The sequence below is a fragment of the Hippocampus comes genome, unplaced genomic scaffold (genome assembly GCF_001891065.2).
Source record: "Hippocampus comes isolate QL1 unplaced genomic scaffold, H_comes_QL1_v1.1 scaffold83, whole genome shotgun sequence".
NCBI lineage: Eukaryota > Metazoa > Chordata > Actinopteri > Syngnathiformes > Syngnathidae > Hippocampus > Hippocampus comes.
The window spans coordinates 85,540-111,966 of NW_017805281.1; the positions used below are offsets into that span (position 1 = coordinate 85,540).

The 26,427-nt window shown below is 41.3% G+C and overlaps 1 protein-coding gene across 13 annotated transcripts in view; it reads left to right on the plus strand.

The window, feature by feature from the left end:
- Positions 1–26,427, plus strand: part of dlg3 (discs, large homolog 3 (Drosophila)) — an 89,545-nt gene that overhangs the window by 10,287 nt on the left and 52,831 nt on the right. For 6 of the 13 annotated variants that reach the window (XM_019871220.1, XM_019871222.1, XM_019871223.1 and 3 more), the window contains exon 1: positions 10,120–11,294. In XM_019871220.1, the coding sequence (XP_019726779.1) occupies positions 10,881–11,294 (414 nt within the window). In that variant the 5' untranslated portion in view covers positions 10,120–10,880. Of the gene's footprint in view, positions 1–2,481; positions 2,611–10,118; positions 11,295–26,427 lie in introns of those variants that run through there. The other 7 variants (XM_019871224.1, XM_019871225.1, XM_019871228.1 and 4 more) reach the window with 5 other exon arrangements.

Consider the following 26,427-nt stretch of genomic DNA (forward strand, 5'->3'; position numbering starts at 1 on the left):
CGGCCGTGTCGTCACCTGGGCGGAGGATGGGAGGGAAACCAAATGAGTCTGCACATTCCTTGGTGTGCTACAAAGAGAGGGAAATAGCCGCTGCTTTCAAATGCAACGTCAGGCCTTTTCCTGCCTCAATTTGAGGCAGAGGTACTACGAGGGCTGGAAAGGGAGCTTTGAGCGAGTCAAAAGCAATTATTCTGTTTTATGAATGGCAACAGGTGGACAGCAGGTTCGTTTTAGCTTCTGCCATCTAGTGGAAGAGCATTTCGTTGCTCCGCCTGTCATTATACATAAATGGTATAGATAGATGAACAAGGATACGACAGTTGATTACCTAGGAACTAGGGCCTGACTGATTGTGATTTTCTGAGACTTTTGCCAATTCCAATATGTGGCAAATCTATTTGAAAAATATGTAATTAATAAAATAACTCATTTTTTGGCCTCTTACCACTTACAACAACAAGGATCTAAATGACAGGCTGAAAATTTGACTGTTTTACAATACTTTGCCCTTTTGTATATCTTGACAACTGGGAGAAAAATCAGTAAAAATCAACAGTTTTTTTTTGTTGGGGGGTGCAAATTTTTTAACTATAAAAAAAAAAAAAAAGCCCAATGTTTGGACAAGTTTAAAAGAGCTAAAATCAGCAGATTAAATTGAATAGGCAAATTTACAAATGCAGATTTGTGAATCAGTTCTTTTTCCAATTCACTCAAGCGATAGTGTATTGGAAGCTTGCTCGTCATCTTAAATTTTGGCTTTCAAAACACAGCAAAATTATTGACCAAGTGACTGCTTGTAAGTGGACAAACGATACATCGGGGCATTCGTACCTCAGGTACTAATTTACAACCATGATATCTGGTTGTTTTAGTCAGGACTATGCTAGAATGTACTCTCCCTAGCTACATTTAAGTTCCCTATTAAAAGTCAATATTCAGTTTTCTAAATTCCTGGTTTCTTGTCATGGAAACTCTTGTAACTCAAGGTGATCACATTTTGGTAATTAGCTGGTCAACCTCTTCCTTCTGCATCAAAGCATTGCGGCGATCGGTTTTGAATGAAACCGGCTTACTCAAATGTATGTAACCCAACTATTTTCACTTGTTAATGTCGACTGTTAATCTTGAGGTGACATCATGCATAGTGCCGTTGTTCAAGAGAGTTAACTGATTGGTTCTCAAGCTATATCCACATTGTTCGCTTCTTCATTTTTCATGACAAAATCTTCAACTTAATTTACAAATTCATCTGACCCTTCCACATTTCTCAACGGATTTCAAGCATTTCAGTATCAAAATGTAGAACGTATGCGGGATATCTTTTTTTACTCATTCAGAAATTCCCAATTGGCCCAGAGTTCATAAATTCCCATTTCAAAATTCCCCTTTTATAATTTTACTGTGTCTTTTCAAAATCCTCAATCAATTCAAACATCCCACCACCAAAAAGGTTCACTTCAACCAGGACACGAAGGCTTCTTTTTTAGAGAGTTCAACAATTCTCCATTTTTTTTTTTTTGCATTCCTTCCACACATTCCATGATAAAATTCCCCAATGAATGTCAACATTCAATCAATCCCAAATTTGTTTTGACACACTTCTGGCTTGCCTTGCTTTGCGTTTCTATAAATGCACACGCCCCCCACTTTCCGCTTCCAAACTGCCCCGAGCAAAGCCTCAACCAGGGGCCACTTGCCTTTTTTCTTAAACACTGCCCTCTGCTGTACTTGAAGTTGCACTGTGGGTTAATTGTTGCAGTAATGAACCCAAGAGATGTAAATTAATTTACTGTATCTATATGGGAACGGTAGATTTTGAAAAATGAAAAATAAATTGTTTTGTATGTTTACTTTTGCAATAGCACATTTTCTTGAACAAATAGAACTGTAGAAACAATTAAACTGCAATGTAGTGGAGGTGCGTACGATGAAACGCAATATGCAGTTCGTCATATAGCTTTGAAAAGCTTTTCAAAGTGGTTTTTGTCATGTCTTAAACAGCCATGTTAGTTTTCTCCTTGCTCCACGGGGGAAAAAAACAAACAAACGAAAAGTTGGATGAATTTATGACAACTTAAAAAAAAAAGTTCGTTTCAAAATTCCAAAGTTCTTTGCACAAAGAACAAAATTTCAAGTTAAACTGAAAGAATTACTTAAGTAATGAAGCCAACTAAATTTTTCTCAATTTTGGATCACTTGAAATAATTCGTTTGAGACAAGAAATTAATAGTTAAAAATTTCAGGTTGCATTAAATGAATTATTTACATAAGTCAAAGCTCAAATATTAAGTGTGACAAGAAAAAAAAATGTATCCAATGTTTTAATGTTTTACATTCTAAGCTTCCTAACAGAATCGCATGCTTCTGTTGTGCGACTACCAGCAAGGAAGCTAACATGTTTATTTCTCCAAATTCTCCCAAAACAATTTCTTGATTTCTTAGTTAATTATAATAAATCAACATTTATTTGTCTTCTCGAAGAAACCGGTGGAAGCGGATGAGGAAGAGAAGGAAGGCGTTTCCCGCGTCCGAGTGACTTGCAGAAGAAGTGATCACCAGGTGGAGCGAGTGTGCGCCCTGGTGACTCGATCGCACATTGATGTGCCAAAGGTGAGTTTTTTTTTTTTTAAATGATGATGATGATGATGATGATGATGGTACCCCTACTCGTGGTGCTTGAAGAAGGAATTAAATGTTGAAACTAAGTATAATGTTTCAGTTGAGATCAAGCGGACAGTTTATCGCCGCTGATATGCGGCATTTTGACGTAAAAATAGTAAGAAAAAAAAAAGGAAGAAAGTTAAAATCCAACGGCGTCATAGACCAGTTGTCTTATCAAATGAAGTAATTGCGTCATTGGTAATTGTTATATTAATTCAATAAAATCTATTTAAAATGAGCATGATTACTATTTCACTATCAAAATAAACTATTTTAACCCCCCCAACAAAACCCCAAATATAAATGAAACAAGCAATTTTACAACAAATTAAAAACTGTAGATGTTGAATAACTCTACAATTAAGTAATTGGTTCAAGAGTTATAGTGCCTGATTGTTTTTGTATGTGCTCTGCAACCAGTTGAGAGTGTAGCCCGCCTGCTGCCCGAAGTCAGCTGGGATAAGTTCCAGCAAGACCCTTTTCAGGATAAGCGGTGTTGAAAATGGATGGATATTATTTTTACTATTAAACGATCAGAAAAAGACTGTAAAAGAAATGTAAAATAAACATGAATTCTTTTTGACTCACGTAAATTTTGACAATTTGTTGGCCGGGCTGGTCCCAATTCCCTGCGAATAGGGAGGATCAACGGTACAATAATCAATTTGTTAGAATAGATCTATTGGTCCAGCCTCTGATCAGATCTGTGATCGGTTTTCTTTTTTTTTGTCAACCTGCTGATTGGTGATCAGCTCCAAAATCCCGATTGTGTAAAGCTTACAAAACACATAAATGTATTTAAAAAAAACAAAACAAAAAATAAACACCCAAGTGGGTTCCACCTACATTTCTGTGATTTTTGTTGTCATCTTGCACCAAAAACATGATGGATTTATTTATTTATTTCCCCCCCTGTTTTGTGGTGTTAAATGGAAATGCCGCACGTGTCTCATCGCATATTGTACGCGCTCACATTCCTAGATGGATGCGTCTGATAGCGAGTTGCTGGATTTGTGTGTGTGTGTGTGTGTGTGTGTGTGTGTGTGTGTGCGTGTGTGTGTGTGTGTGTGTGTGTGTGTGTGTGTGTGTGTGTGTGTGTGTGCGTGCGTATGTGTTGAGACTCTGTATTGCTTGAAAAAGGGAGTGGAGGATGAGCAGGCAGTGAATGGGAGGGAGAAATGGAGTGGGGTGACAGAGAGAGAGAGAGAGAGAGAGAGAGAGAGAGAGAGAGAGAGAGAGAGAGAGAGAGAGAGAGAGTGGGTGCAGTGCGGAGCTGGAACCGACAGCCGGCGTTACCATGGAAACCACATTCCTCCCCCGCCTGCATCCCTACTGACTGCTCTAGCTCTCGATCTGGCTCGCTCTGCTTCCCTCTTGCTTTCGTTGCTTTTTAAAAAAATAATTGTGTTCTTATTTGTCCGAACCTACACCTTGCTAGTAGCCCTGGATCTCATCAACCATTTGCCCCAGCGGGTGCAGGCCAGGCGCTGCAAGGCGAGCGCGCAGAACAGAGTTTGTTCTCCTGCCTCCTCGTGCACCGATGGGCACATTTTGTTTTCTCTGCGTCTCGTCTATTTTCTTCTCTCTATTTTTACTCCCCCGTCCCGCCCTCCCCTTCTCGCTTCTGTTGAGCAGCATGCTTCACTGATGCCCCCTCTAGTCATCGCCATTCTGCCCACACACAGGGCACCTTTTTTTTCCCCACCTCACTTATGGCGACTTTGAACGTGTTTACCAGGGTTCGGGGGGAGGTGGGGAGGCATAGTTTCTGGTAAATTTCCGTGAAAAGTTAAGCTGGGGAATTTTGTGGTTTGACCGGCAACCCAATCGAAATGGTGGTGAAAAGTGGATTTGGGGTTGGTTATTTTATGATGTGGACTCAACAGAACAGAACTGCACTGGTCTGCGTGGAGGGAATGGCCTCTTAATAGGCCTCGGTGTCAGGGAATAGTCTCAAATGAATTTTGGACGCTACTAAAAGGTTTTGCCACGACATGTCTGTCATTATAATCAGAATCAGAATCATCTTTATTGGCCAAGTATGTAGAACACACAAGGAATTTGTCTCCGGTACAACACGCTGCATTAGTATCATCCTAAGATGTAACTGTTGTATTAACTTTCATCACTGCACGGACAAGCCGCTTTGTTACTTGTGTGAGTCTGCTAATCGATACCAGTATTGATTTACGATGTGATATGATGCTGCAAGTACAGTGTCTCAGTTGACTGACGTATCAGCCGTATGGATGTGTTTTTTTTACTTTTTATATATATATATATATATATATAAAAATTATCTCGAGCTGGATATCAAAGTTATCGAACGAATGGCTTTTACTTAAAGCTTTTACACAAAGCCATCGATGCATTGTTTAGATCACTGTTTTACAAGAAGACTACTAGTATAGGACACATGCCTCCCAGTTGGGCCTAGAAGTGTTACCAGAGTAACACAGTAGTTTATTAGAATGGTGTGATTGCCTACTAGTGGCACTAGTAATGCTAAAACATGAGTAAGTTAAGAGAATCAATTTTTGAGTGAGCCCCAGTTGCTCTATTAGTTTGCTGAATTGTCTTAATAGTCAGGGCAAAGAGCTAACTAGTAACTGGATAACAAGAATGTGGAATAAATGCTTGAACAGCATTCCATAATTGTGAGTCTTGCGTCCTCAAACCCATCCATGTTCCCCACTTTTTATTTTATTTATTTATTTATTTTTTGCTGCAAGAGAGCTGGCCCTTTAAACCTCCCTCACTACCGATCTGCCTTTTAAGGTGTTGCATCCGGTCAGGTGACAAACTCGTGGTCACATGGTTTGCCATAGAAATGCCTTGAAATGACTCAATGCAAAGGTCTGCATCGTTTGGGGGGTGGTGGGGTGGGGGAGCTGGCATTGTAACACGCTCATTACGATACCCGTGCGAGCGCGTGTGTTTTCCAGGGTGTCCAGGTGGGTTTACGTAATAAGGCAAGCCGATGCTGTGCGGATTGCACGGCGCTTTGCCCGCTAGGCAACGAGTGGAGAAAAAGAAGGGGAAACGTCTGCGCTGAAGAGCGGGCAGATAATTCCGTCCGCCTTGTGCCGTAAATCACACGCCAAAGTCTTTTTCCCGCGGATCAGAGGTCACCGCTTTCATTTTGCCAAGATAAATCACCTAGCGCTTGCCCCCCCACGTCCCCAATTCGAGCTGTTTAATTGGGCGCAGTGTTCATCAACGTTTGTGTGCACATAAAAAGAAAAAACAGAGAGGAAGCGACTGCAGGCTTGCAGATTGCGCACTAAAGCATGTGGGGTGGATGCTCTGCTCATTTCTCAAACCTGCTGTGAGTCACACAGGAGGATTTTCTTCATAAAAGGGGAGTACGTATCGTCGTGCGTGTATGTACGCATTAATCACTCGGAATCATCCTAGCCGTGGAATTCAAGCGGCACAAACACGCCGGGCAGGGTTTCAGCTCTCCTGGCACGTGTATCTTATTGCTGTCATTCATGAAACCAGAGGTTATCAACTGGTGGGTCGGGACCCAAAAATGGATCGCAGACAGAGGACAAAAAATTACAGGGAGCCCTCGGTTTACGATTGCACTATGATATCGTCAAAAGTAATGGCTGAAGTCATATTTTGACAAAAACATTTTATTTTATTTTTTTTTTGCCTCAAACATCTCCTCAGGATGCTGGCCTCCTCTGCTAAAATCGGCGACATTCTGCGTTTACACTTTCATGCACCCTGTAACCTGATAACATGATAAACTGTCACTGTAGTAACCGCTGTCACTGAAAGGGTGAAACATGTCATTCATTTCCACTTCTGAGATGAAACGACTAATATATTTAAACTAATCAGTATTTGGTTCAATTTTTCAAGATTTCTGACAAAAATAAAAAAAGTGTCATTGTTTTTAGAGGGTGCCAATAAGACATTTCATCAATACAGATGGTGTAAGAATCAAGGTTATTATAGTTATAGTATAATGAACGAAAGGCATAAAACGGAAAAAGCGTTTTTGTCCACGAAATAAAATAAAAAATGAAAATAGTAACCGAAACTACATTTTACATTGATAACACTAACTAAAACTAGCTATAAGTGCGGTGATGAAGTCCTTCTTTTTCGTTTTTGTCAACTAACATCAGGCATGAGCTTTTGGGGTTCATTTTACTGGACAAGGCATGTCAAACAGCTGTTTAAGAATTGTAGATTAGATCACTTTATTACACAATAGTTTTGTTTCGTTTTTTTTTTTTTTTAATCTTGCACTCAACAAATATATCACATCTATATTCCTGATGCCGGTTTTACATCAGGAAAAGCATATTTTGAATTTGACGACAAATTTAGACGCTCCGCTCGAGTGCCTCTGTGCCTCTTTTATTACATAACCGCGAGACGAGTATACCGCTATGCTTCTTCATCTGACTGCATGGAGTGGTAAATTCATCCGAGCAGAGAACATTCCAGATTCAGGCCAAGGCTGCCAGTGTTGCAACATGTGCTCCCTCATGTGTGCCATGATCAATATGCTTACATCTTCCTCTCAAGCTGCTTTGCAAGCCCCGCCCCAAGCACCACTCTGGTTGGCTCCATTGGAGCTTTGTGGCTTGCCGCCCCGCAAATCCACAAACTCAAGAGGTGATTGTGCTCTTTTGATTTTTAGTTCCACTCTCGCAACTAGGTAAACCTCTGTAGGTTGGAGTGAGATAGTATCATTAAAAAGAAGTGAGCTACTCTTGCGTGTAATTAAGTGTGGCTGAGCTTGCTGTGCGTGCCTCGCGGACAGTCTGCAACGCATTGCAGATCCTGCTCGGTTATATCAGGAAGCTTGCTTGCACTGACACATGACAGGGGATTAGCAAACATTTTGGGAATAAAGTTACATTTTGGTTGGGAAAAAAAGTTGTCATATTAATTAGAGATGAAAGTCCTCCGGATTTTCCCGGAATTCCGGATTTTTCAATTTTCATGAAATTTCCTCTGGAGAATTGAGGGAAAATTGCCTAAAATTAATCCGGATATTAGTTGACAACATTGAATGAACACGCGTTTTAGTTTGTTGTTTTGTTTCACAAGCAGAGCCATGTTGAGGCACGAACACTAGTAACAGTAACACCCCTCCCCTCACATTCTCATGGCCTCGCTATATCTTGGAGATTTCAACATTTCGGCGAGAACGGAAGCCACCAAGGGTGCACGTGTGCACACAAGAGGCAGATTAATCATTGAATGTCATGTATTTTCCGGAATTTTCAGGAAAGTCCACTTTCATCTCTAATTAAACAAAGATGTTTTTTCTGGAGATACAAAGTACAAATCTGACAAGGGTAAGTAAAGTGGTACTATTAAGATCTTTAAGTCTTTCGTTTAACAATGGGAGAAAGACATAATATAATATGAATCTCTTTATTGTATGTGCATATATATATATATATATATATATATATATATATTCTCAGAGAAGAAACAAAAATGAAAAAAACAATGTAAAGGCCGGATTTTTTTCAGGATAAAAAGTCATAATCTTGTGGGAATGAAGTTGTATTCTTTTTAATGAAGTCATAAAATATTAATATATTTAAGTCAAAATGAAATACAAAAATACAAATATTTATATTCTTAATATTACACCTGATATCAAACTATTTTCTTGTAAAAGTGAGTTTAGGAGCTTCGTGTTGACCGAAGTCATGTTTCGCGGCCGACATGGTGACAGGAAAGTATGTTGAAGCAAGTTGAAGAGCTTAATTTACACCAAAGTAGTGCTTTGGTGCCATCTTGTTGAATTTGACAACATAGTCACTTGGCACCAAGTGACTATGTTGTCACATAGAGCATATTTGACAATAAAAGTTGACTTGACTTGAAGTGAGTTGAGAAGTTTCATTTTCACTCGAGTAGAGCTTTGCCTCCATCGTGCGACATCTTGGGGCCATGTTAAAGTGAGTTGAGGAGATCCACTTTGACAAAAACGTTACTTACGTGCCACCTTTTGGAACTTTGGTGCCATATGACTATGTTTAGATGAATTTAGGAGCTGCATTTAGGGAAAAATGATGTGGCATCAAGCCATGGTGTCAAAGAACTATGATGACATGAGTTTTAAGAGCTTCACTTTGACCACAGTGGTGCTTTAACACCATCTTGGGCATCTGTAGGCAATTATAAATCTTTTTTGGCTATCAAGTCGGATTTTCTGTTTGTAATTGGTTTAGTATGTTAGTTTTATTGACACACAAGTCCCCATCTATTGGAATGCACCTTTTAAATTACTGAATACTATATATTGATTTCCTGTGTATTATTACTTTGAAAATTAGTAAAGAAGTATGAATTCTACTGCTGTACAGTTCCCATCTATTGACTGTTCCACACAGGCTATGTTCAAATGTATCCCTCCTTCACATTTCAGACACACCCGGATCTACCCCTTCACATTAATAAGTCATACCTGCAGGGTTTTAATAGTGTCATTCCCTCTCTCTCTCAAAAAAAAAAAAAACACCTTTGTGTCACGATGCGTCATGTGTGTATTTGATCAATTCATGAAAGCTACACATGCAGTCTCATTGCATTACTGCAAAAAGAAAACAAAACAACCACAAAAAAAATGGCTGGCTGGTCAAGCTTCACAAGCGAGTGCATTTCTTCCCCCTCACACACGTACACACACAGATACGCACCCCCCCCCCCACACACACACACACACGTGCATACACGCTCTCCATCCATCCATTCAGCCGTACGGCCACCCACTGCAGGGCCCAAGCGTGTAATCTTGTTGCTACACGTGTGTTGATGTCATCGCTGTGAAAGGAAGATATCCTGCCACCCATTTTATGCATTTCTTCAAGCAGGCTTCGGGAATAACTTGATTTTGGTTCATATTTGACGTAATCACAGACACAAGCAGAAATATGATTTCATAACAGTGCATCCTTGCAGTAGAAAAGTCGGTGATGATGTGGAATAGGGTTAATAGCAGTGCAGACAGGCTATCAATATATTTCAAAAAGACCGGTAATTCATAATTTCATATCGACAATCATATTTTTGATGTGTACATGGAAAATGAACAGTATGGTGCAGTATTATGAGGCAACCGTTGTTTTTGTTAATTCCAGGTTTCTTCTCATGAATTTCCATGGAAAGTTTCCTCTTTTAAAACCCCCAGAATTTTGCAACCCTATACGCAGTCACGTGTTCGAACCTTTTTTCAGTCATAGCAGTGACGTTGAGGTGCGCCTGTCCCTTTAAGAGCATCGAGCGGATGCTCTCTGCTGCTGCCGCTGCTGCTGATGGCTGCACTTGCAGCTGATTGGCTGAGGCCATGGAGTTGGGGGTGGGGGGGGTCGCTTCGAGGCGAGAGGGATGCTGCTACGTAGTTGAGCCTCCCCCACCCCCTCCCTCCCTCACTCCCTTCCTCCTGGCTGTCGCTCTCTCTCCCTCGTCACAATCTCCTCCCTTGCTCGCTCGCATCCTCGGAATAATCCACATCTAGGGCAAGCTGGCTGAGAGGCGATCACAGCTCAGCTCCTCTCTGCAGCCTGGGAGAAGAAGAGGCGGCACTAACCCTTTTCAACGCAGGGGGAAAAAGAAGAGCAAATTTTGAGCGCACAGGAAGACACGGAGGGTCGAAGAGCAAGATTTTTCCATCGGAGGACACTGTTTATTTATACATATTGTTTATATAGCTATATATATTTGTACACACGCTTATAGATATTTATATATAGATTCAATTATCCTTGTACATATCTGTACTCGTGCTCGTCTGTTTATATTCATATTTTTATATGTATTTGTGTGTGTAAATATATATAATGTATAAGCAAAACATATATATCCATATATATGTCCATATATATGAATTTATATGCGCATCACTGTGAACCAAGAGGATTCTCATCTCATCAGGGCTGGTCTCTGATTGTGATCGTATACAATATTTGATCTTCTACGCTCAAGAGGACAAAGACGCCGTGCCCATTTTGTAGTTTTTCTTTTACTGTTGCGGCATCCCGTCTCCCTCTCCATCTCCATTTTTTTCCCCCCCTTTGCTTCGCATCCGAGAAGCTGAGAGCGACGGGATTTGACAAAAGAGGGCGGGAAAAACTCTCTCAAATTCCTGTGATTAGTGCGCTTTTCCGCTGGCATCTGTGTTCCGTTTAGCCCATCGCGGCGCCGTGTGACATCAGCCCAGCGTCCGCCCAGCCAGCATGCACAAACACCACCACTGCTGCAAGTGCCCAGAATGTTATGAGGTGACCCGCATGGCGGCCCTGCGCAGGATGGACGCCCCGGCCTATGGAGGAGACTGGCAGGCCGAGCCCTACGGATACCCGCCCGGGTACGGAGGAGGCCAAACCTTACCCGCTCCGGCCTCGGGGGGAGGAGGCAACATGGGTGGAGGAGGAGGAGGAGGAGGAGGTGGCGGCGGCGGAGGAGGAGGTGGAGGTGGAGGGGGCACCTTAGGGAGAAGTAAGGGCAAGATGATGTCTGGCGGTGGGCCTGGAGGCCCCAATCCTAAGGGCCAATCCAAAGGGGGTCCCAAAGTCAACGGCAACAACTCAAGTGGACAAGGAGGATGGTGGCCTGAGTGCACCTGCACCAATCGGGAGTGGTATGACCAGGTAAGATATGCTTGGGGTCCTCATACCCATTCATTAACACTCCTTCAATATAGAGGAGCTAGGATTGAGGTCTTTGGGTCTTGGCACAGCGAATGGTTCTGATACTGGTTCATTAACGCGCTTCAAATCTTGACGAGCTAAAATTGCGGTTTTCTTTGGGTCTGTGTGTAAGTAATGGTTCTGACACTTGTTCATTAGCCCTTTTCAAATCTCAATGAGGTAAAATGAGATGGTATGCTTGGGCTTTCAAGTTGGGAATAATGGTTCTGAGATGAGTTCATTCACCCTCTTAACAAATAAACGACGATTGAGATTTTCTTTGGGCCTTGGTGTAGGGAATAGTTTTGATAGCAAATCATGAACCCACTTCAAATCTAGACTAGCTTAAACTCAGGGTTTCTTTGGAACTTGGTATAAGGAATGGTTCCGAGACCTACTCATTAACCCTCTTCAGTTCTAGATTAGCTAAAATTGGATAAACTGTTCGGGCCTTGATAGGGAAAATTGTTCTGATGCCCATTTATTAACCCTCTTCAAATCTAGGCTCAAAACATACCTATTCCGGTCTGCTTAACGCCATTTATTATACTGTTGCTCCCTGTTGCGCATCTCATTTGCAAAGACACCCCCCCCTGCACAAAATTGTAATGTATTATTATTATTATCCCTCCAGTAAACCACCATAAATGTTCTTGTAATCCTTCCAGTTTGTCATCTCTTAGCCTTCCCATTGACTGTGACTGTGGTAGGCAGCAATGTGGGAAGGACAGAACAGGACTGATCCAGTTTGAGTGCACACATGGAGATCATGTTTGTGCATTTGATGACTAATGCTTATAGATTGGAACACGCCTTGGCTTCTGTGCTGATTCAGGTGTCGTAGGCCCGAAAAGAAAATGGTGCATTTTTGTCAGGAATGCAGTTATGTAAAGCTGAGAAACGCGAAACACTTGACCATCGCCTCGTGTCTCATTTGGATGAGATGATGAAATGCCATCACTTGCATTCGTATCGATGGACTCCATTTTATACGGTGACGATCCCGATTTAATGAATGTGTCCTCTGCAACGCTCACGCCTGTAAGCCTGTCATGCATCCAGCACAGATTATGAATGAAACCGCCGCGTTACATGCGTTACATTTTGGGTCATAGTGTATTTACATGAATGACAATTACAGTTAAGGGGAGGTAGGTGGGATTTAGACAAAAAAACAAAAAAAAAAACAAGCCGATGCTGCCTCTGAAGCATTAATTAAACAAGCTGCACGTATGTGAGCCGAAGCGGGGGGAAGGGCCGCGCTTGTTGAGCATGAGATTCAAAGAACGGCTCCTTGCCATGCATGAGTATGTGGCAATGTGGTGTGGAGCCGCCGCATCGTCCATTTTTTGGGGGAGGGGGGTTGTCTTTTTTTTTCATCCCATACGCCGCATTGTAAGATGTGTGCGCGAGGCAGTAGGAGCACGGAGGTGAGAAGAACATGAAGAAGAAGCAGCAGCAGTACAGGGGCAAAATGGAGGCTGAGTTTTTCAATGATGCCCCTGAGCAGAGACGCAGCCTGGATAGAGATAAGGAAATGCGGTGCCTTTTTCCCCTCTCCCCCATCTATATACTCTGCTTTTATTTACACATCACAACAGTGTGTGATTATGCAAGCAAGTACTGTGACTTAAGTCAAATGTGTAACTAATATCTATTGCTCATTTGAAGCCAACATTATCAAAAGCCTACTGAATTGTTTTTCTTTGCCAAACCCTAATCCTTGTGGTCATAAACATACATCATCAACCTCTTCTACCCATTGTAAAAATAATACAGCCTATATGGCAAGCACCTTTAACATTTTAAAAGCTCAGCTTTTCGATCTGGAATATGACGTAGAATCCAAAGGATGTTGGAATTTTCATTCAACATATGTGTAACGTCATTGTGACGAGACGAAACGACAACTAGCAATATCTGTAAGTCAAACATGAATGAAACTGCTTTCGGCAACGTCACAATGACATCATCTCTGATATCTCAAACTGAGTTGCAGACATCTGATAGTGAATTCCATATATCTGCAACACTGTTGTAGACATCTGTAACTCCAATTTCAATTATCTACAGTGTGATTTTGATTCGTCCAAATTTCAGTTCAAGATATCTTTAATTCACAGCATCAATATGGAGGCGCCCCCCTTTTGTTTCTTCCGCAGAGAGAGAGAGAGAGAGAGAGAGAGAGAGAGAGAGAGAGAGAGAGTGTGAGTGACACATACACATATATACCGGTATATATAGAGAGAGAGAGATGTATTATAGTTTTAAATGGGTGAAGTGCCTGATGTCAGTCTGACAAGTCAGAATCAAATTGTAGATATCTCAAAGTACAGTTTGAGATATCTACCACCCTGTTGCAGATGTCCAGTTCGACTAATCTCAACACGTTTGTTAGTTAACTCCGATGCAAATGTTCAAAATGCAAATTACAATGTCGGAAAAACATAGTTAAATCCAACATTACTCATTGAAACAAAAATACCCTCTCGAAATGTTTGTTTAGCCAAATCCTTTGGTGTCATAAACATACACCAAGAAGATTCTGCCCTTTCTAAAATCCATACAGCAAATACGCAATGTGCCATTCTATAAGGATATCCGTCAAGCTGGAAAAAAACATGCTGGAATTGTGTGTTGATATAGTGGGTTGGAAACAAGATAAATAAACCAATAAAGGCAGGCGCTGTGGCGAGGTGGAGGCGTTGGCGGTTGTGGTGGGTGGTTAGGTGGGGGGTGTTGGGTTATGTAAGAGGAGGGAGTCGGTGGTGCTGTCATAGAGGGAGAAGGCCTCTGACAGCGTGGACGAGCATCTGTCCCTTCATCCCTTCAAATCAAGCCAACCGTGTATGAGCGAGATGAACCCCGGCCCGGCAAACTGCTCATCCCCGGGAAATGTGGCGAGGAAGGAGCCCTCCTTCCTCTTCCACGGCTAACCTATAGCAAGCCTGGAGAGCGGGTTAGAAATCAAACACGCCCAAGCACATTGAATGCACTTTGGCTTTCATAACAAGTCGTGTGGCGACCGGAGGCAATAACCTTGCACCGTCACTCCCAACGTTTTGAGCAAGACATTGATAACATCATTGATGTTGTGTTCCGTCGTTTGTATATACTATAAAATGCCTCCTGCGCTATGAACGGTGAACCCCTGTAAATCCGTGGTATTTAAAGTTCCCCTATGCTGAATCCAAATTTAAATGTATTGAAGCACAACTATTTAAAGCACAGGTGTCAAGCTCGAAGCCTGGGGGCCAGATCCGGCCCGCCACGTCAGTTTATGTGGCCTGCGAAAGCAAATCCTCTGTGGCAATTTGCACGATCCATGTTAAAATCTGTACTGAAATGTCAAATTGTCATGTGTAATAATTAACATTGAGATGATTCGACCTCAGTGCAGAGGTACCAGGTTCGATTCCGGCTCCGGCCTCCCTGTGTGGAGTTTTCATGTACTCTCCGTGTCTGCGTGGGTATTCTCCGGGTTCTCCGGTTTCCTGCCACATTCCAAAAACATGCATGACAGGCTGATTGAACACTCAAAATTGTCCCTAGCTGTGAGTCTGAGCGCGGATGGTTGTTCGTTTGTCCCCTGCCTACTGCCCGAAGATCGCTGGGGTAGGCTCCAGCATGCCCCCGCGACCCTTGTGAGGATAAAGCGGGTCAGAAAAAGGTTGGATGGATGGATGGATATAATGACCATAGTCTACTATCTTGTTGCTCACATACAATACAAAACACTATCAAACAACTTCTACTTAAACACACATGGAACAGCATCGCTTTTCACAAAAGAGAATACCATAGTTAAACACCAACATATTCTACCACATTGTTAATTTTTTTTTTTTTGCCATATCCGAATCTGGCTCCCAAAAAAAAAAAAAAAAATTTGCATAGCAACACATAGCAAAAAAAATGGATGCTCCATGGCTAGACTACCTCAAAGCCGGGGCACTTATCTGTCAAGGTGCTACTGTGTATAAAAAAAGTAAGCCCACAAGCTAGTGAATATTTGTGTGAAAAAAAAGACTGGCTTGGGGAGAATGCTAAATGATGAGACAAAAAACAGAGCTGACAACTTCCAAGAAAATGAAAACTGCATTTAAGAGACGACCCTACTTAAAATACAAGTTTATGGCTGAAGGTGATTCTGACACACCAAGCCCACTCTGCTTAATTAATATGTCGACAGGCTTGCAAATGAGCCATGTGGAGCCTTTAAAAATGCTTTGGCAATATGGAGTTGTGTTCTGGATTCAAATCAAGGCAGAAAATCCAGAGGTTGCCAAAAAATAAAAAAATCCTTGCTCCCATTTCCATTTGTCAAGCAGGCTTTTCTGCAATAAGCACAACAAAATTACAGAGTAGACTCAAAGTAACAAACTTTAGGTGTCATTTTCTCCCCGGCATTTCAACCAACTACATTCAGCACACAATGCTTTCATGATTTTATTCCTTTCCTCTGTTTGTCAGTCGGTCCATTAAAATATTGCTTTCCATGAAACGGTCCATGGTCCAAAATAAGGTTGAGGAGTGCTGATTCAAAAGACAGGCTTTTTGAATGTAAATTTGAGGCCATATCGGCAGCTTCAGTCAGAAATCTCCCCTGGTTTTTCCCCCCGCGGCCGCCAATCTGTCTTTGTGCAGCTCTGTAGCTATGATTGCTCTTAAACATTCATGAGATGTTACTTTATTTATAACCAGCCAGGCTCATTCTCTCCGCCAAAATCCTCTTTTGTTTATTACCGGTCCTCCGTAGTGTTTGCATGTGGCTAGGTTTTCGATTAATTCACAGGCGCAGTGGGCGTTCCGTGTCGAACACTCCCATAGGTGATTACCACTTGAAAGCCCGGAGGCCTTGATCAGAAATGCTTGCGTGCGCACGCGCGCGCACGTCTTCCTCAGTCACATTGAGTTATCGTGTCACCGGCGCGTACATCCGTCTGATGAGATTTTGTCCGCACTGATGCGATTTGCCCTTCCTTGTAACAGCATCCGGGGGTATTAACAAACAGCCTTGTCGTGTGCTAAATATGCGAACGTCTTGCGCTTCGTGCCATTTTGAAACATTTGAATTAGTTTTCTCCTTCCATAGAATGACCAGATAATATTTTTAAAAAGTACATATTGATATTAGGGGGTGGAACGGTGGTCGACTGGTTAGCACGGTCGCCTCACAGTTCAGGGTTTGATTCCGGCTCCAACCTTCCTGTGTGGATGTTCTCCTTGTGCCTGGTTGGCATTTGCATGCTACCAGTCCGCCTACTAAAATACTACTTGTTAACCTCTCCAGCTTCAATATGCCATACTCATCTTACCAATACCCCGAGTTGTCTTACTAGGAAGGAAAAAGAGCATACTACTGTAGCAGAATGACAAAGGCGCACTAGTAGAACAACTGTGTCTTACTGGTAGTGGTTTTTTTTTTTTTTTCATTCCTGGTAATGTTGTTTTCCCACTCTTAGTGCCACTTTTGGTCGACTAGTATGCAATTCGGCCTTCCTAGTAAATTACTATGCTGCAGTATTAATACTACTAGGCCCAACTAGCAAACGTCACGCCCGAGTAGCCTCCTGGATGCAACAAGTAGTCCCAAAATGCCCAGTAGTAGTTTTGCCTCACAAGGTACGTAGTTGTTACAGTAGTATGTCAAAGAGGTCCTTCTATTGCGCAATACTGGAAGCCAGTCGACTTTTATCAACATAAACTCAGAAGATGTATTTCATGATTTCATATTTTTCAAGATGGCGCCGCGAGAGCGGCTGCCTTTACAGCAGCGCCTTATTATTTCGAGTTTCATCTGTTGCCGAGCTGTCAGTGTATTTGAATGATTTGAGTGCAAAAAATTGTGTTTTATCCAAGAGACACAGATTTTATAACGCAATCGTAGGTTCATTTCTGTATGTATTTTTTTAATGCACTGTTGAGTGTGCCTTGTGTGACTTGCTTCATACTAACGTTTTTTGATTATGTTTGTGCTTGGGGGGATAGTTGCTGTTACGTATAAGGTAACATTACTATTTCTCTTCGTATACCATATCAAAAATGGTATTTTGTTGTAATTTGTAATTTCACGTCTGGTGTGGAAATTTTTTTTTTTTACCTCAGTGGAAACACAATTTTTGAATTTTTTTATTAGCATTGTTTTTATCCATCTATACATGTCCAAACTACTATGATCCTTTGTGATGGTTATAAAATTAATCATGAATTATTATTTCGATTGAGATTGAAATCTCAATTTTTCAAACAATTATTCATTGATTTCAAAACTTAGGATTCATTCAACCACTGAAACACAACTACTCAAACTCTTATCATCGCATCAAGCCGATTCATATCTCATAAAGTTGAACATATTATTGAACACTCCATTATTATTGTCAACTACAAATTGACCTTGTAAATAACATGTGAAATTCAAGACTAGTAGTGTGTGTGTGCATGCGTGTGTGTGTGTGTGTGTGTGTGTGTGTGTGTGTGTGTGTGTGTGTGTGTGTGTGTGTGCGTGTGTTCTGCGAGACAGTAGTGGAAACAAACTCCACACAGTTGTTCTGCAGTGTACTAGTGTGACTTAGTTTTTCCACTAGTGCATCTTACGCTTTCTGCTAGTGTGTGAACGGGAAGAGTGGAAAAGAAGGTCACGGGGAACAAAGGCGTTCAGTCATTTATTGCACAGTAATCGTTCCACTACTGTGCTAAAACGGTCTTCCTGTTGAAGACAAAAAGCATACTAGTGCATAGACAGCTCATTGCACTAGTAGGATGTGGAATAAATGCTTTGTTTGATCAGATAGTGGCCCCCATCCCTGGCCGAAAGGAAAAGGGAGGGCACCGCTGTTTGTTTGCTTGCCTGCTTTGTTTTATGTTTTTTTTTTTTTTTTTTTTTTTTTGCTGATCACACTAGCGACTGGCCTAGAAAAACGACAGCATGCCGGACTCCTGAATCAGCGATGGAGGCGGCAGGAATACGAGCTGCACACAAGGGACTTTGGGTGGAATTGTGGGGCAGTGTTAAATAAAATGTGGCTATTAATTAATAGAACCTCAAAGAATTGCGTGTTGGGCAATAAAACACGCACACACACACACACACACACACACACACACACACACACACACACACACACACACACACACACACACAGCCGGACTCAATTGAAGCATTTGAACTCTGCATTGATTCTTGGATTTGTCTGTGAAGGATTATCCTGAGCCATTATCCTGTGCTGTCGGATGTGTTGGAAGTGATTTTTCCTCTTGGATCTATTTGGGGAAATGGCTGAGTTGATAATCTCAAATATTATACCTGTTTTAAGTAAATTTGGTACACACATAACGATAAAAAACACATTTCTCTCTTCCATCTAAAATCAGCAAAAGCCCAGTTGTCAGATGCCTCTGAAAAATTATTCTTCGTGATTATCCTGTGTTGTGAGGTGTGTTTGCAGTTTTTCCCCCTTTCCGGTCTGCTCATAAAACTTTCAGGGCTGAAAATCGCAAATGGTAAAACTAAGGGCTGATCAGTCTGGATTTTCATTAGCTTTGTTTTTTGTTCTCATGTGCAAAAATAGTTTCTTTGTCAATATTAAAAGTTTTGGCAATTAACTTGGCCGGCCAATCAATCGGTCGGGCCACCAGTGCCATAATAATGAGCAGAAATGTTTGGGTGTGTTCAACACTGATTTTGGGTAATCCACGGACACCATGATTTTTACGTGACACTGAGAATTATCCAGGCCATATTTAAGCCTTTTCACTCCCTTGCAATTAAAGTCGGCAAAATACACAATCTCAACTGTCTTTCAGAGACTATTCTGAGTGATAAATATGTGTGTGGGTGTGTCAAAAAATATTTTTCTTTCCAACGATTCTTGGATTTGTCAGCGAGACATTATCCTTCATGATTATCCTGTGGTGGTGGGTGTGTTATTTTACCATCCCGATCTCCTAGAAGAGATTGTTACTTTTAAACCTGTTCAATATTTAACCCGTTCATGCACTGTGTAACCTGATAGAATGATAAGATGTCCACTGTAGTAACTGCTGTCCCTCAAAGGGTTCATCTTTTTGTTTGTCTTCAACACCTCAGCCAAGCCACTGATACCATACACAAAATTTGAGCATTTTCACAAACTTCTGATGAAAGTCACCTGAAGCCTGATTCTTGGATGTTAGTGACAGATTATTCTGAATGATTATCCTCTGTTATGAGTTGTGTTGAGAGATGTTCCCCTCTTCGATTTGCTGTTCTAGCCCAACAATCGTAAATGTTAACCAGTTTAATATCTGCGATCGCAGGTTGTTAGGTCTGGCCAATCAACAGACTTTGTGCTTGTGACATGAGACATAATGTCAGCATCCCAAATACCCTTCGCCTACTAATCTTTCTTCTTTGTAGTTTCTGGATTCCCTGTGGAATCAAAACCACGCTGCCTCTTGCAGGTCAATCCCGGTAGTACGACTTAACGTGGTTACCCAGGGACTCACGATTGGCGTCGGAGTTGTGGTTCTGTTATGTGTGCTGCGCTGCACTGCCATCTCAAGTTGCTTCGTTGCTCATGATTTTCCTCATGGTGTGCCGGGTGCCTTGTCTTTGAAAAATCGCCTCGGATGTTAAAAGTCGCTCCACGTTGTGTTCCAGTGAGCCAAATGCGAGCATCTTCTGCACGGTAACATTCCCCCCCACCCCCATGTTACCGGGGCTTGTGTGCAGATCACAATCGATACGAGTGGAGAGCTCCTGAAGCTTTCTGACTCCTCTTCATTTCTGTGGGGGTGTGTGGGTGCTTTCAGAGCTGCTTGCGCTTTTATTGCTTTCATCCGCCATTTTATCAGCTCTTATTTCGGTCACAGTGGAACATCAAGAAGAAACATCTTGTGATCGCAGCTTCTGGTTCAATCCAAACAAACTTGCAACCCCCCATGACGAACATTAATGTGTTTGAACGTGATCAGTCTTGCATTTCCACTGTGTGAAATAGTGAGTTGCATCATATTTATTACCACACATTCATTCCACACTCACTCATACCTTCTGGGACTGAACAATGAATCGAATTCACGCAACATCACAGGAATGCAATTTTCGAATTGCAACGGCTGCAATTTGGGGGGAAAAATTACTTAATTTTGGTTCGTTGCCTGGCTTTATTCATAATATATTTAATATAAAGCCTATTGTATGTACTTTGTGTTTCGATACATCGCTTATATAAGTTGAGTGCTTAACAAGTGCACGTTTCCAGCATTGTTTCAAGGAACATGAAAAGTTGAATTGATAAAGCCCCAGATTTATTTGCATAATGGTTGGAATGTAATTTATGACTTATGTTTATGTTGTTCTTGCTTGGTCGAATGAGGTCAAATTGTCGGAGTGAACGCCTAAAAGACTGCAAATCTAAGTGTTTAGTAAGTTCGCAACGCTAATTGAAGAAGATAAACGCTTTCATATTGAGTCATGATTCTTTTGCCAAAACATTGATGGATAATAAATCTCACTGTTTATTGTAATAGAAAAGAGCTTATTTCTTCTCTACACCTTTATCCAGATCTGCACCAAAATGTAATGGATTCTTTCTTGACAAATGACTCCTCCACAAAGTTTCACAGATGTCCCCTTTGTTGTTTTTGTTGTGTAATCCTGCCAGAAAGCAAAAAATGAGAATGAATGAAACAGAAGCCCATGCCTGTTTGCCAAGTTTGTTACTCATAAAATTATGCAAGTAACAGTCTTACGCTTCAACATTTCTCTCATGTCATAACTTGAGAAGCACATTTCTCGTGTCGATGCTTTGGCATGTGAGCGTTCAGCAGTTTAGCGTCCGTGAAAATATAAATGGAAGGGATCTATTTTTAATGCTGTCACATCCACCTGTGACCAGTAAAAGAATGAAAGAGGAAAGAGCTTTTAGTGCCCCGTCATACAAATGTGCTTACTTGCTTCTCATCAGCGCTCTGGAATATTCTGCAATATTGTCACTGGAATTCATGCTTTATGGGCTGGGAAAAAAAAGAAAACTGGAAAAAAGCTTTTATAGTTCTTACCTGTAGGGTTCCTCACCTGCATGAAGTTAAAAATAAATCACATACAGTCGAACCACCTTACAACATGCCTCGAGGGACATAACGAATCTGTACGTTATAACGGTAGTTCGTTGCAACCATTTCCGATAAAATGTCCGCCAACTACGGAGTATAATACAGAATGAGCATTTATAGAGGTAAAAACATGTCAATTACAAATACCTGTACGTGTATATGAAGAAAAAATGATTTTTATAAGACATGAAACAAACGACGGTCGCGTTCCTACTGCATCTCTGAAAACATTCAGTCAGCAAATATTTACCCGCCATAGGCAACTGCCAGTGTCGCCGGCGAAGCCAACTGTCGTCAATTTACGTAGTCTCGGTTGAGATTCCTTTTGAAAATGAGAGACAATATCAGCCTTGACAAACAGCGAGATTTGCTTGCATTTAGCCGTCCTTTCGTGTTTTTAGACCATGTGCCATGCCGACGTGAGTAGCGGCATAAAGTATAACAATGTACCGAGTCAATCAGTAGTGTTGCTAAGCAACAGAGGGGAATCCCACACTAAGCAAGGTCGCCGCAGCAGTTTAGCTTCGCAGGCTTCGTTGTAAAAAAGGCGTTTTCACTATTTTGTGGGAAAAATCTGGGTCTTATAATGAAGTTTACATTATAAAGGTGTTCGTTGCCAGCAAAATCGGCAAATGGAAAATGAATTATGTATAATCGGGACTTTGAATTGTGAACCTTGGAGGGGTGAAAACGTAAACGTGTTACGTTGAAACCGAGGTCGGGCCGAAACCTCTTGTCTCACGCCCGCGACCCTCGTGAGGATAACCTGATTAGAAAATGCATGTGTGGATTTTAGTGGTTTCACAAAAATGTGCCGTTTTTGGTGTCTCCTCCAAATTGAAGATTTATGAGGTGTGAGGATTCCTCCCGACGCCAACGTTAGGTACAATTAATATGCATATCAACGTACAGTTTTTTGTTATACAAAATGTACACATTGAATTCCATTCATCCATCCTTCCACGAAATAGTGGCAAAGCACTACTTTGGTCAGAATGAAAGTCATCGAAAGTAAACACAGTTCCTTGGCACCGAGACGACAACACGATGACGGCAAAATTCGACTAAATGTCTAAATGAAGCTCCTTAACTCACTTCAACATAGTTCCTTGGAACTAAGATGCCACTGGATGGCAGCAAAGCAATATTTTTCTTGTATATTTTTATTTCTAGAATTTTTTTTCCCCTCAAAATTTGCAAACGTGAGATTTTATGATCTATCTATCTATCTATCTATCTATCTATCTATCTATCTATCTATCTATCTATCTATCTATCTATCTATCTATCTATTATCTGTCAAAAAAAAAAACATGGCAGTGAAAATCAATCCTATGTCCATTTTTGAGCGACCAGTGATGGCTTGGGAACGTGTAAACCTATGTTTGCAATTTTCACTGCATTTTTCATGCCTTGCTGCAAGTGTACAGTACATGACACAGATTTCACCGTTCGCCGTGAACTCATGCAGACATCTTTAATTCAATGTAGCGTGTGCAGTGTGCTATTCTGGTTCAGGAACATTGGCTTAGAATGCACCACCGTGTACTTATTTTTGTAAATATTTTTTGCTTGAGTGAAGGTTGGTGTGTGTGTGTGTGTGTGTGTGTGTGTGTGTGTGTGTGTGTGTGTGTGTGTGTGTGTGTGTGTGTGTGAGAGAGAGACAGAAGAGGACTTTTGGCATAGCTGTTTTGAGTGCCATCTCGGTCTAATGCATTATCCAAGCAGGCCTTCAGCCATTTGGTCTGGCCTCTTATTTGTGTGTGTTTCAGTGTTCTTCCTTTCTGTCATCTTCCTCCTCCTCCTGTCTCCCCCCTGCTCTCCTCCTTCGCCTTGTCCTCTGTCCCCCTCCTACATTTTTTATGCTCGGTCTGGATTCGAGAGGAATCGGCGGCCGCAGCAACACGCTGCGTCTCTATGTGATTGCTACACTTGATAATGTATGCATGTAGATAGCGCTTTTACACAGATGTACTTATGTGTCTGTTTACGTTTTAATGAGAAGCACAAATTTTATCCTGTAGTTTTTGTTGTTTGTACCAATTTAGGAGAAAATGCCGGATACAATGAACCGTGGTTTATCACGGGAGATTCATTGCTGGCCTACTCATATACGGCAAAAATTCACCATATGCTGTGACTCACACAAGCTTTGAACACACATATATTAGTTTTTAAAAAGTTTCTTGTCATCTGTTGTTTCTCTGTCATTGTCAACAAATGGTAGACGGTCACATCGTCCTCCAAATAGTTCAGCATCAATATGTATCGCGATGGGCTGGCTACGTCGCATCTCATCTGCCTTTCAGCCATATAAAGTCTGTATAAAAGAAGCAGAAAGCTGGGAAGAGAACTGAGATCCACCTTCGGCCTCTCAACCTATCATGGCACATTTTGACATCAAACCGACTTGCTACTGCATGAATGGCCGAGCTTCAACAACCACATTGCAGTGATTAAAAAATTTGGATTGCAGTTGCACAATGTGTCATAAATTACACAGCATCACAATGCACATACGATAAGCTTTTATATTTCAGGGTTTTGAGTGAGCGGGATGCAGCTGAACACCATGCCCCACCAGGCCATAAAAATACAGTTTAAAACCAATATTTAACCGTATAAAAAAATTCATATGTACCAGTGGATGAAAAAGTGAATCTTGTGGTAAAAATGTATGTGAGCATTCCCTAACACACACTGTAGCATTTTCATTTTGAAATGTGCCTGACAGTTATTGTTTCGCACAAATGCTAGTTTGATATTTGTATACAGTACAGCATATCAACATGAATGGACTCGGGAACAGATTTGCTTCGTGTTGCAACTTCTGACAACCTCAAATTTAATCTGGCTTCTATCTTTACAAAATACTCAATGTATTGGCATATTTCACATATTTGGAAATGATGTGTTTGACATGTTCATATTGAAATTTGCACGCGAGATGAGAAAAGATATTCATTCCAATGGTTGACAAAATATAAATATCAAATACTCATCTTGTTTTAAAAGGCATTTATTTGACTTTTTCATGGTTGTGATGAATTCAGCCATATTGGCCTGCACTTTAAAACAACCATCGCTGTGTACAAAGTGCTGTATATGGAGCAAATATCATATATACAACAATAAAACAACAAATTAATAACAAAGACAGTAGAAAGCACCAAACAGTAAGACTAAGATCAAGTCTGAGTCATGCCGTGTCAAATTAGCATACATGTGATGGGAACTCCAAACCTTCAAACAAATAAAACTTGAAGGTGCATGGACCAGCAACACGTACAAACGGAGCAAACAACAACAGTCACAGGCATATAACGTGCGTTGTCTGCTTTATGAAAACAACAAATACAGTATTGAAACAGAAAAACGTGGCACTACATTGTAGGTATAACACTCCAAATTTGGACTTGGCTGCTCACTATAAAAACCCTTTAAAACCCCCCTTTTTTAAAAAATCTGCAATATTTCAGTGACAAGGATGACGAACCCTGATCTAGCCAGGCTTCACTGTCTTATCATTGTGTCAAGGTTCAACATAATCTGGAAAGCTCAAAAAAAAAAAAACAACCTTCTCAATTCTGTTGTTTGGGTTTCAAAATAGAAGCAATCTCGCTTTAATACCATGCATGATTACACCCATGGTAGTCTCTGTCTGGACATGGCTTTTGAGGGGTTATTGCCTTTTTATCCTCTGCTTTCAACTCGATGCTGTACGTACATCAAGAAGGATCTCAGTACAAGCGATATTATTAAGGTTCTATCTTTAAAATTGGTGATGGTTTATTTAACAATAAAATATCATCATATTCCACCGGTAGAGAGAAAATGTTCTCCTGACCCCTCCAGATGAATTACCGGTGAGTGTTGTTGTTTTCCTGAAGTTGAGCTTCTGACGTAGGCTGCAGTGACATCACAGGCTCCCTGTCAAAAGAGATTTTGGATGAACGTGTGCTTGACTGACAGACAATTTGGCTGCGAGTTGTCCAGCTCACTGGGCCCGAGGCACATAGTTGCATTGATAGGACACTATTTATTTTTTATTTTTTATTTTTATTGAACTCCGGTGAATTAAGCGAGGTGTCCAGCGGTTGGCTTCAGTCACATACATTCAAATCATACGGAAGCATCGAGCCTAACAGCTTCAAGTTGTAAGCACATTTAACTGGCAAAAATCAAGGAAGTCAAGTGAGTCCCCACTAGATTTTAAGCAAATCGAGTCAAATTATGACTTGGATTAAGCAAGTCAATCACTCACAACAAAGGTTTGTGAGAGATGTGCTGACAAGTCGGGCCGCATTTCATCCGCTCTATGTGGTCAAACGTGCTGGCAGATCCATGCTGAACAACATCCCAAATCACAGTAGTGGGCCTCTTGTATTTCAAGGGCTTCATTGTCACTGCACTGCGAGCAGAGAGCTCTCGCAGATCTCGATCAGCCCGCTTATAAAACCCAATATGGGCCGTTGCGGATTAATATTCGCCATTAAAATGTCCAATTATGTAATCAGCCGAATCCAAGCTGTGCATGTGCTCAGTGGAATATCTCATCAGATGGCAATGATCGAAAGGAACTGACTGTGAAGAATGACTCCATCTGATTTGCAAGAATCCTTGGAAGATATTTTGACTTTCTTTTTTTTTTTTCCTCCCAATACCATGTTGATTTTTTTTTCCTCTCATACTTCATCAAATGAATCCATCCAGAAGTAGTGAGAATGTACAACACGGATTGATCAGCAGCCTTGTACCGTATGGGCGCACGATTTGGATATGTTCAGCGAGGACATGACAGCACGGCGCGCAAGCGGTTAACATGTCTGCCTCACACTTCTCAGGTTCAAGGTTTTCCTTTGGTTCACTATTGACAAATTCATTTTTCTTTTTTGTCGTGAAACATATCCCCATGTTTTCACTGAAAAACTCACCTTGAATTTTTTTTTTTGTGCCCTTTCCAAACGGATGTTTAAGTTGGGGGGGGGGGGGG